Source organism: Coregonus clupeaformis, unplaced genomic scaffold (assembly GCF_020615455.1).
Source record: "Coregonus clupeaformis isolate EN_2021a unplaced genomic scaffold, ASM2061545v1 scaf0733, whole genome shotgun sequence".
Lineage (NCBI taxonomy): Eukaryota > Metazoa > Chordata > Actinopteri > Salmoniformes > Salmonidae > Coregonus > Coregonus clupeaformis.
In genome coordinates this window covers 132,501-145,000 of record NW_025534188.1, presented here as the reverse complement: position 1 = coordinate 145,000, position 12,500 = coordinate 132,501, and the positions used below count along the sequence as shown (strand labels likewise).

General features: G+C 43.5%; 1 protein-coding gene across 13 annotated transcripts in view; it reads right to left on the bottom strand.

Moving 5' to 3' along the window:
* Positions 1 to 12,500, bottom strand: part of LOC121573374 (transcription factor 4) — a 196,292-nt gene that overhangs the window by 79,687 nt on the left and 104,105 nt on the right. For 7 of the 13 annotated variants that reach the window (XM_045216530.1, XM_045216531.1, XM_045216526.1 and 4 more), the window contains 3 exons: positions 8,561 to 8,666; positions 5,137 to 5,270; positions 3,734 to 3,869 (listed from right to left, as the gene is read on the bottom strand). In XM_045216530.1, the coding sequence (XP_045072465.1) occupies positions 3,734 to 3,869; positions 5,137 to 5,270; positions 8,561 to 8,666 (376 nt within the window). Of the gene's footprint in view, positions 1 to 3,667; positions 3,870 to 5,136; positions 5,271 to 8,560; positions 8,667 to 12,500 lie in introns of all 13 variants that reach the window. The other 6 variants (XM_045216524.1, XM_045216525.1, XM_045216522.1 and 3 more) reach the window with 1 other exon arrangement.

Here is a 12,500-nt window from a genome sequence, read left to right as displayed (position 1 = left end):
TAGTTTTGGCGAGTCGGTTAGGACATCTACTTTGTGCATGACACAAGTAATTTTTCCAACAATTGTTTACAGACAGATTATTTCACTTAGAATTCACTGTATCACAATTCCAGTGGGTCAGAAGTTTGTCATGGCTTTAGAATCTTCTGATAGCCTAATTGACATAATTTGAGTCAATTGGAGGTGTACCTGTGGATGTATTTCAATGCCTACCTTCAAACTCAGTGCCTCTTTGCTTGACATCATGGGAAAATGAAAAGAAATCTCAGAAAATAAATTCCTCCACAAGTCTGGTTCATCCTTTCCAAACGTCTGAAGGTACCACGTTCATCTGTACAAACAATAGTACGCAAGTATAAACACCATGGGACCACGCAGCCGTCATACCGCTCAGGAAGGAGACGCGTTCTGTCTCCTAGAGATGAACGTACTTTGGTGCGAAAAGTGCAAATCAATCCCAGAACAACAGCAAAGGACCTTGTGAAGATGCTGGAGGAAACAGGTACAAAAGTATCTATATCCACAGTAAAACGAGTCCTATATCGACATAACCTGAAAGGCCGCTCAGCAAGGAAGAAGCCACTGCTCCAAAACCGCCATAAAAAAGCCAGACTACGGTTTGCAACTGCACATGGGGACAAAGATCGTACTTTTTGGAGAAATGTCCTCTGGTCTGATGAAACAAAAATAGAACTGTTTGGCCATAATGACCATCGTTATGTTTGGAGGAAAAGGGGGTTGCTTGCAAGCCGAAGAACACCATCCCAACCGTGAAGCACAGAGGTGGCAGCATCATGCTGTGGGGGTGCTTTGCTGCAGGAGGGACTGGTGCTCTTCACAAAATAGATGGCATCATGAGGAAGGAAAATTATGTGGATATATTGAAGCAACATCTCAAGACATCAGTCAGGAAGTTAAAGCTTGGTCGCAAATGGGTCTTCCAAATGGACAATGACCCCAAGCATACTTCCAAAGTTGTGGCAAAATGGCCTAAGGACATCAAAGTCAAGGTATTGGAGTGGCCATCACAAAGCCCTGACCTCAATCCTATAGAAAATGTGTGGGCAGAACTGAAAAAGCGTGTGCGAGCAAGGAGGCCTACAAACCTGACTTAGTTACAGCAGCTCTGTCAGGAGGAATGGGCCAACATTCACCCAACTTATTGTGGGAAGCTTGTGGAAGGCTACCCGAAACGTTTGACCCAAGTTAAACAATTTAAAGGCAATGCTACCAAATACTAATTGAGTGTATGTAAACGTCTGACTGACTGGGAATGTGATGAAAGAAATAAAAGCTGAAATAAATCATTCTCTCTACTATTATTCTGACATTTCACATTCTTAAAATAAAGTGGTGATCCTAACTGACCTAAGACAGGGAATGTTTACTAGGATTAAATGTCAGAAATTGTGAAAAACTGAGTTTAAATGTATTTGGCTAAGGCCTATGTAAACTTCCGACTTCAACTGTATATACACTACCGTTCAAAGGTCACTTAGAAACGTCCATGTTTTCGAAAGAAAAGCAATTTTTTCGTCCATTAAAATAACATCAAATTGATCAGAAATACAGTGTAGACATTGTTAATGTTGTAAATGGCTATTGTAGCTGGAAACGGCTGATTTTTAATGGATATCTACATAGGCGTACAGAGGCCCATTATCAGCAACCATCAGTCATGTGTTCCAATGGCACGTTGTGTTTGCCAAATCAAGTTTATCATTTTAAAAGGCTAATTGATCATTAGAAAACCCTTTTGCAATTATGTTAGCACAGCTGAAAACTGTTGCGCTGATTAAAGAAACAATAAAACTGTCCTTCTTGAGACTAGTTGAGTATCTGGAGCATCAGCAATTGTGGGTTTGATTACAGGCTCAAAATGGCCTGAAACTCGTCAGTCTATTCTTGTTCTGAGAAATGAAGGCTATTCCATGCGAGAAATTACCAAGAAACTGAAGATCTCGTATAACGCTGTGTACTACTCCCTTCACAGAACAGCGCAAACTGGCTCTAACCAGAATAGAAAGAGGAGTGGGAGGCCCCGGTGCACAACTGAGCAAGAGGACAAATACATTAGAGTTTCTAGTTTGAGAATCAGACGCCTCACAGGTCCTCAACTGGCAGCTTCATTAAATAGTACCCGCAAAACACCAGTCTCAACGGCAACAGTGAAAGGCGACTCCGTGTTTTTATTGGCCAGTCTGAGATATGGCTTTTTCTTTGCAACTCTGCCTAGAAGGTCAGCATCCCGGAGTCGCCTCTTCACAATAAAGCCCCTTGAATTGAATTGAGAAGAGAGAGAGCTATAGAGAGAGCTATAGAGAGAGCTATAGATAGATAGATAGACAGACAGACAGACAGACAGATAGATAATAATAATATGCCATTTAGCAGACGCTTTTATCCAAAGCGACTTACAGTCGTGTGTGCATACATTTTTGTGTATGGGTGGTCCCGGGGATCGAACCCACTACCTTGGCGTTACAAGCACCGTGCTCTACCAGCTGAGCTACAGAGGACCACAGATAGATAGATAGATAGATAGATAGATAGATAGATAGATAGATAGATAGATAGATAGATAGATAGATAGACAGACAGACAGACAGACAGACAGACAGACAGACAGACAGACAGACAGACAGACAGACAGACAGACAGACAGACAGACAGACAGACAGACAGACAGACAGACAGACAGACAGACAGACAGACAGATAGATACCACAGTGTGCCATCACAGCAGCAAAATATTTGCGACCTGTTGCCACATGAAAAGGGCAACCAGTGAAGAACAAACACCCTTGTAAATACAACCCATATTTCTGTTTCTTTATTTTCCCTTCTGTACTTTAACTATTTGCACAGCGTTATAACACTGTACATAGCCATAATAGGAGATTTTAAATGCCTCTATTCCTTTGAAACTTTTGTGAGTGTAATGTCTACTGTTAATTTCTGATTGTTTATTTGACTTTTGTTTAAAATCTATTTCACTTGCTTTGGCAATGTAAAAATATGTTTCCCATGCCAATAAAGCCGTTTGAATTAAATTGAATTGAGAGAGCGAGTTAGAGAGCGAGTTAGAGATAGAGAGAGAGAGAAAGAGAGAGAGAACGCGAGAGAGAGAGAGAGAGAGAGAGAGAGAGAGAGAGAGAGAGAGAGAGAGAGAGAGCTAGAGAGAGAGCTAGAAAGAGAGAGCTAAATTGAAATTGAATTGAATTGAGAGAGCTAGAGAGCAAGCGAGAGAGAGAGGTAGAGAGAGAGAGGTAGAGAGAGAGAGGTAGAGAGAGAGAGGTAGAGAGGTAGAGAGAGAAAGAATGATCGAGATCGATAGAGGGAGAGGGAAAGAGAGAATCATTGTGGAATGTTGGAGAACAAGCATCCAATCTGTTTCTGATTGTCCTATTATTTGTTCCGTGGGATTCAAAGAGAGCAGGACCATATGCTGGACTGTCTGCGGTGTCATGGAGGAAAACACACACTGACACTCCAGCCATCACCGAGAGGAGGGCATGTCTTAGCTAATCATAGCAGAGTCAAAACCTTGTGTGGCCTCTGTTAATCTTTCTCTGTTAATCAGTACCCAAAAATTTTGCCTTCCATCTGTCCGTCCATCCGTCCATCCATTATTCTGTCTGTCTGTCCGTCACATTGCTGGTCTTACCACTGTAATCAGCCCTGTCTTCCGTCCTGTCTTCTGCAGCCCTGTGTCCTTGTCCCCAGGTCTTACCCATGACGCTGTCTGTGCCGTTGGTGGTGGCAGTGCAGGAGGCTGTACTGTACTGATTGGAGCCAGTGCTACGATGGAAACTGGACATGGGAGGAAGACTGGGGTTGATGTCTGCCGAGGAGTGTGACGGGTAGCTCTGTAGAGAGGGAGAGAAACAACCCTCAGACTGAACATCTAACCCTTTACAACCCTCAGACTGAACATCTAACCCTTTAGAACCCTCAGACTGAACATCTAACCATTTAGAACCATCAGACTGACCATCTAACCTATTAGAACCATCAGACTGACCATCTAACCCATTAGAACCCTCAGACTGAACATCTAACCCATTAGAACCCTCAGTCTGAACATCTAACCCATTAGAACCCCCAGACTGAACATCTAACCATTTAGAACCATCAGACTGACCATCTAACCTATTAGAACCATCAGACTGAACATCTAACCCATTAGAACCCTCAGACTGACCATCTAACCTATTAGAACCATCAGACTGACCATCTAACCCATTAGAACCCTCAGACTGACCATCTAACCCTTAACAACCCTCATACTGAAATTTTAACCCTTTACAACCCTCAGACAGAACATCTATCCCATTAGAACCCTCAGACTGAACATCTAACCCTTTAGAAACCTCAGACAGAACATCTATCCCATTAGAACCCCAACTCTAACCCTTTACAACCCTCAGACAGAACATCTATCCCATTAGAACCCTCAGACTGAACATCTAACCCTTTAGAAACCTCAGACTGAAATTTTAACCCTTTACAACCCTCAGACAGAACATCTATCCCATTAGAACCCTCAGACTGAACATCTAACCCTTTACAACCCTCAGACTGAACATCTAACCCTTTAGAACCCTCAGACTGAACATCTAACCCTTTAGAACACTCAGACTGAACATCTAACCCTTTACAAGCCTCATACTGACCATCTAACCCTTTAGAACCCTGAGACTGAACATCTAACCCATTAGAACCCTCAGACTGCCCATCTAACCCATTAGAACCATCAGACTGACCATCTAACCCTTTAGAACCCTCAGACTGAACATCTAACCCATTAGAACCCTCAGACTGACCATCTAACCCATTAGAACCCTCACACTGACCATCTAACCCATTAGAACCCTCAGACTAAACATCTAACCCATTAGAACCTAGAGCAGTGAAAATAAATAAGAGTGAGATGGTATGGAGGCATACCATGGCTAAGGAATGATCAACTGATGGAGAGAGACAAGGAGACATAGAAAGTGACTGAAAGACAGAAAGAAGTAGGGGGAGGAATGGAGCGAGGAGATCAGAATGAGAAGAGGGAAGTGGAGAGGAGGTGGAGAGTAGACTAGAAGTGAAGGAGATAAGGAAAGGAAAGGAGGAGAGGATACTCACCAGCCGGTCATGTGGGTGGGTGCCACAATAGCTGCTGCTCTGGGGGCCGTGGGAGGAGTTACCCAGCATGCCGCTGTAACCAGGCTGGTTCATACTGCTGGAGGAGCTCCATGGGTCAGCACTGTGGTGACCGTCTACAGGGGGGGAGAGAGGGGCGCATGAGGGAACCCTCCTGGAGCATACACTTACGATCACAACATACACCCTACTAACTGGATACACAATGTTCACAACATACACCCTACTAACTGGATACACAATGATCACAACATACACCCTACTAACTGGATACACAATGTTCACAACAGACACCCTGCTAACTGGATACACAATGCTCACAACATACACCCTGCTAACTGGATACACAATGTTCACAACATACACCCTGCTAACTGGATACACAATGTTCACAACATACACCCTGCTAACTGGATACACAATGTTCACAACATACACCCTGCTAACTGGATACACAATGTTCACAACATACACCCTGCTAACTGGATACACAATGTTCACAACATACACCCTGCTAACTGGATACACAATATTCACAACATACACCCTGCTAACTGGATACACAATGTTCACAACAGACACCCTGCTAACTGGATACATAATGTTCACAACAGACACCTTGCTAACTGGATACACAATGTTCACAACATACACCCTGCTAACTGGATACACAATGTTCACAACATACACCCTGCTAACTGGATACACAATGTTCACAACATACACCCTGCTAACTGGATACACAATGTTCACAACAGACACCCTGCTAACTGGATACACAATGCTCACAACATACACCCTGCTAACTGGATGCACAATGTTCACAACATACACCCTGCTAACTGGATACACAATGTACACAACATACACCCTGCTAACTGGATACACAATGTTCACAACATACACCCTGCTAACTGGATACACAATGTTCACAACATACACCCTGCTAACTGGATACACAATGTTCACAACATACACCCTGCTAACTGGATACACAATGTTCACAACATACACCCTGCTAACTTGATACACAATGTTCACAACATACACCCTGCTAACTGGATACACAATGTTCACAACATACACCCTGCTAACTGGATACACAATGTTCACAACAGACACCCTGCTAACTGGATACATAATGTTCACAACAGACACCCTGCTAACTGGATACACAATGTTCACAACATACACCCTGCTAACTGGATACACAATGTTCACAACATACACCCTGCTAACTGGATACACAATGTTCACAACATACACCCTGCTAACTGGATACATAATGTTCACAACATACACCCTGCTAACTGGATACACAACGTTCACAACAGACACCCTGCTAACTGGATACACAATGTTCACAACATACACCCTGCTAACTGGATACACAATGCTCACAACATACACCCTGCTAACTGGATACACAATGTTCACAACATACACCCTGCTAACTGGATACACAATGTTCACAACATACACCCTGCTAACTGGATACACAATGCTCACAACAGACAAGGGCAAGCCAAGTTAGATGTGTGAAGAGAAATATTAAATTATATTTGAACAGTACCATTGGTGTGTGTCTATCTTTTGAACTGTCTCCATCTATCTATGTCACGTGATGCCTCCCTATCAAACCCCTGGCCATGTCACCTGTACTGTTACTATCCGTCTCTGCTGACCATGACCCCTGGCTCTCTGAGGAAGATAATACTTCCGTTACCCTGTCTCCGTTTCCATCCTCCTCTGTGCATGAAACCCCAAGCTGCCTGCCTACCGTGTGGCTGAGATCGCTAACCTGCCCTACTACATGGCTTCTGAGCCCTCACCCACTCTAACCCACTGCTCTGTGATTAGTAAGGCAGAGTAGCAGCCAGTCCGGGCCAGACCAGAGGGCTGTGATGTAACCAGCAGCAAACACCAGCCCTCCAATTACAGGGAAACCTCATCTACTCATCTAACTTGGCTGGCTTACTTCCTCTATCAATCCCAGCCAAAGCACTGTCTTTTCTCTATGTATCTATCAATCCCAGCCAAAGCACTGTCTTTTCTCTATGTATCTATCAATCCCAGCCAAAGCACTGTCTTTTCTCTATGTATCTATCAATCCCAGCCAAAGCACTGTCTTTTCTCTATGTATCTATCAATCCCAGCCAAAGCACTGTCTTTTCTCTATGTATCTATCAATCCCAGCCAAAGCACTGTCTTTTCTCTATGTATATATCAATCCCAGCCAAAGCACTGTCTTTTCTCTATGTATCTATCAATCCCAGCCAAAGCACTGTCTTTTCTCTATGTATCTATCAATCCCAGCCAAAGCACTGTCTTTTCTCTAAGTATCTATCTATCTTAGTGACACAGATCTTGTTCTAGTCTTATTCCATGATCGCTTGTCTCTCATTGTGTCATTGTGTCCATCACCAAATAGATCCATCTATGTTTAAGATAAAAGGGAGTAAATATGAGGTTGGTTAAAGTGTAATCATTCTACTAAGGATGAAGAGAGTTGTGAGAGAAATGCTCCAGGTAATCATTCTACTAAGGATGAAGAGAGTTGTGAGAGAAATGCTCCAGGTAATCATTCTACTAAGGATGAAGAGAGTTGTGAGAGAAATGCTCCAGGTAATCATTCTACTAAGGATGAAGAGAGTTGTGAGAGAAATGCTCCAGGTAATCATTCTACTAAGGATGAAGAGAGTTGTGAGAGAAATGCTCCAGGTAATAATTCTACTAAGGATGAAGAGAGTTGTGAGAGAAATGCTCCAGGTAATCATTCTACTAAGGATGAAGAGAGTTGTGAGAGAAATGCTCCAGGTAATAATTCTACTAAGGATGAGGAGAGTTGTGAGAGAAATGCTCCAGGTAATAATTATACTAAGGATGAAGAGAGTTGTGAGAGAAATGCTCCAGGTAATCATTCTACTAAGGATGAAGAGAGTTGTGAGAGAAATGCTCCAGGTAATCATTCTACTAAGGATGAAGAGAGTTGTGAGAGAAATGCTCCAGGTAATCATTCTACTAAGGGATGAAGAGAGTTGTGAGAGAAATGCTCCAGGTAATCATTCTACTAAGGATGAAGAGAGTTGTGAGAGAAATGCTCCAGGTAATCATTCTACTAAGGATGAAGAGAGTTGTGAGAGAAATGCTCCAGGTAATCATTCTACTAAGGATGAAGAGAGTTGTGAGAGAAATGCTCCAGGTAATCATTCTACTAAGGATGAAGAGAGTTGTGAGAGAAATGCTCCAGGTAATCATTCTACTAAGGATGAAGAGAGTTGTGAGAGAAATGCTCCAGGTAATCATTCTACTAAGGATGAAGAGAGTTGTGAGAGAAATGCTCCAGGTAATCATTCTACTAAGGATGAGGAGAGTTGTGAGAGAAATGCTCCAGGTAATCTATTACCTGACATGAAGAAGGGGCTGGGGAATCCTCCACTGGGGGGTTTGGAGGAGGGATACCCTGGTGAGTCCCTGTTGTAATCAGCTGTGCTGGCAGACGGGGCGTATACCTGGAGAGACACAGAGAGAGAGAGAGAGACAGGGTCAGATGGACAACACCTTGCAACAAGCTGCACTGACATTGGCTAAGATAATAGGTAGACCAATCAAATGAGCACTTGAAGTGAGCTTCTCTGCAAGACTTTCGTTCTTAGGTAGCAAGAGCTGATGCTACCTACATGTGAATCATGTTTGTCAATGATAGTAAACATTCAGTGTACGTCAAGACCCACAGTGTGAATATCAGGAACAACTAGGAGTCTTAAGTCATCATCAGAGTTTTCCTTAAGGTTTAATCGTGTAGCTAGACACATTAGGTTTGACATGCTTCGGAACAACACCCCACCAACCCTGCTCTGCGATGTTTGAGTAAGTGTGTGTGTGTGTGTGTGTGTGTGTGTATGTGTGTGTATGTATGTGTGTGTGTGTGTGTGTGTGTGTGTGTGTATGTGTGTGTGTGTGTGTGTGTGTGTGTGTGTGTGTGTGTGTGTGTGTATGTATGTGTGTGTGTGTGTGTGTGTGTATGTATGTGTGTGTGTGTGTGTATGTGTGTGTGTGTGTGTGTGTGTGTATGTGTGTGTGTGTGTGTGTGTGTGTGTGTGTGTGTGTGTGTGTGTGTGTGTGTGTGTGTGTGTGTGTGTGTGTGTGTGTGTGTGTGTGTGTGTGTGTGTGTGTGTGTGTGTGTGTGTGTGTGAGGTTCTCAGGATATCTTAGCCATGTCAGCTGGTGCTGAGACTAGAGACGTGCGTCAGACAGACAGCTAGCCAGCGTCATGCTAACTAGGCACGCTAACTGGACCACTCTGAGGCTGAGACTAGAGACGTGCGTCAGACAGACAGCTAGCCAGCGTCATGCTAACTAGGCACGCTAACTGGACCACTCTGAGGCTGAGACTAGAGACGTGCGTCAGACAGACAGCTAGCCAGCGTCATGCTAACTAGGCACGCTAACTGGACCACTCTGAGGCTGAGACTAGAGACGTGCGTCAGACAGACAGCTAGCCAGCGTCATGCTAACTAGGCACGCTAACTGGACCACTCTGAGGCTGAGACTAGAGACGTGCGTCAGACAGACAGCTAGCCAGCGTCATGCTAACTAGGCACGCTAACTGGACCACTCTGAGGCTGAGACTAGAGACGTGCGTCAGACAGACAGCTAGCCAGCGTCATGCTAACTAGGCACGCTAACTGGACCACTCTGAGGCTGAGACAGAACAGATTACCCAACACAACTCAGGGATGATAGTGTTACTATGGAAACACCCATTCTATTAGGTCAGGAGATCCAAAATACTAGATCATACTAATTCCAAGACATTCAAGTCATCAACAATTATGTTTTTGTCTCCAAAGCCCCATATTCTACCCACCACTGTGACCTGTACGCTCTTGTTGGCTGGTCCTCACTACATATTCGTCGCCAAACCCACTGGCTCCAGGCCATCTATAAATCACTGCTAGGCAAATCCCCGCCTTATCTTAGCTCATTGGTCACCATAGCAACACCCACCCGTAGTATGCGCTCCAGCAGATATATCTCACTGGTCATCCCCAAAGCCAACACCTCCTTTGGCCGCCATTCCTTCCAGTTCTCTGCTGCCAATGACTGGAACAAACTGCAAAAATCTCTGAAGCTGGAGACACTTATCTCCCTCACTAACTTTAAGCATCAGTTGTCAGAGCACCTTACCGATCACTGCACCTGTACACAGCCCATCTGTAATTAGCCCACCCAACTACCTCATCCCTATATTGTTATTTATTTTGCTCATTTGTACCCCAGTATCTCTATTTGCACATCATCTCTTGCACATCTATCATTCCAGTGTTAATCCTAATTGTAATTATTTTTGCACTATAGCCTATTTATTGCCTTACCTCCATAACTTGCTTCATTTGCACACACTGTATATTTTCTGTTGTATTTTTGACTTTGTTTTGTTTATTCCATATGTAACTCTGTGTAGTTGTTTTTATCGCACTGCTATGCTTTATCTTGGCCAGGTCGCAGTTGTAAATGAGAACTTGTTCTCAACTGGCTTACCTGGTTAAATAAAGGTGAATTTTTTTTATTATTTTTTTAAATAAAAAAAATGCTATGCTTTCCATAACGAAACTGAATCTTGGGGAAATTGACAAAAATGACCAACCACAATACAAATTTGTCTTAAAAAGGAAATACAGTGGCTTGCGAAAATATTCATCCCCCTTGGCATTTTTCCTATTTTGTTGCCTTACAACATGGAATTAAAATGGATTTTTTGGGGGTTTGTATCATTTGATTTACACAACATGCCTACCACTTTGAAGATGCAAAATATTTTTTGGGGTGAAACAAACAAAAAATAAGACAAAAAAACAGAACTTGAGCGTGCATAACTATTCACCCCCCTCCCAAAGTCAATACTTTGTAGAGCCACCTTTTGCAGCAATTACAGCTGCAAGTCTCTTGGGGTATGTCTCTATAAGCTTGGCACATCTAGCCACTGGGATTTTTGCCCATTCTCCAAGGCAAAACTGCTCCAGCTCCTTCAAGTTGGATGGGTTCCGCTGGTGTACAGCAATCTTTAAGTCATACCACAGATTCTCAATTGGATTGAGGTCTGGGCTTTGACTAGGCCATTGCAAGACATTTAAATGTTTCCCCATAAACCACCCGACTGTTGCTTTAGCAGTATGCTTAGGGTCATTGTCCTGCTGGAGGGTGAACCTCCGTCCCAGTCTCAAATCCATGGAAGACTGAAACAGGTTTCCCTCAAAAATTTCCCTGTATTTAGCGCCATCCATCATTCCTTCAATTCTGACCAGTTTTCCAGTCCCTGCTGATGAAAAACATCCCCACAGCATGATGCTGCCACCACCATGCTTCACTGTGGGGATGGTGTTCTCGGGGTGATGAGAGGTGTTGGTTTGCGCCACACATTTTTCTTGATGGCCAAAAAGCTCAATTGTAGTCTCATCTGACCAGAGTACCTTCTTTCATATGTTTGGGGAGTCTCCCACATGCCTTTTGGTGAACACCAAACGTGTTTGCTTATTTTTTCCTTTAAGCAATGGCTTTTTTCTGGCCACTCTTCCGTAAAGCCCAGCTCTGTGGAGTGTACGGCTTAAAGTGGTCCTATGGACAGATACTCCAATCTCCGCTGTGGAGCTTTGCAGCTCCTTCAGGGTTATCTTTGGTCTCTTTCTTGCCTTTCTGATTAATGCCCTCCTTGCCTGGTCCATGAGTTTTGGTGGGCGGCCCTCTCTTGGCAGGTTTGTTGTCACAGATGTGACAGATTATGTGACACTTAGATTGCACACATGTGGACTTTATTTAATTAATTATGTGACTTCTGAAGGTAATTGGTTGCACCAGATCTTATTTAGGGGCTTCATAACAAAGGGGGTGAATACATATACATGCACCACTTTTTTTAAACAAGTTTTTTTTTTCATTTCACTTCACCAATTTGGACTATTTTGTGTATGTCCATTACATGAAATCCAAATAAAAATCAATTTAAATTACAGGTTGTAATGCAACAAAATAGGAAAAAAGCCAAGGGGGATGAATACTTTTACAAGGCACTGTACTCACATTGGCAATTGGATTATGGTATTGAGTGCACTGCACAAAGAGCACAGCTGGGAGGTTTGCACCGCACCACGCGGCCGGCCCGCCGGGCTCAAGACCGGCCCGCCGGGCTCAAGAATCAAACCAGTGAGAGTTCCAAACTCAGGCAAGCCTGGTAATGATATCAGCCTCTAGTTGGGTTATGGACAGGCCTGGTAATGCTATCAGGCTCTAGTTGGGTTATGGACAGGCCTGGTAATGCTATCAGGCTCTAGTTGGGTTATGGACAG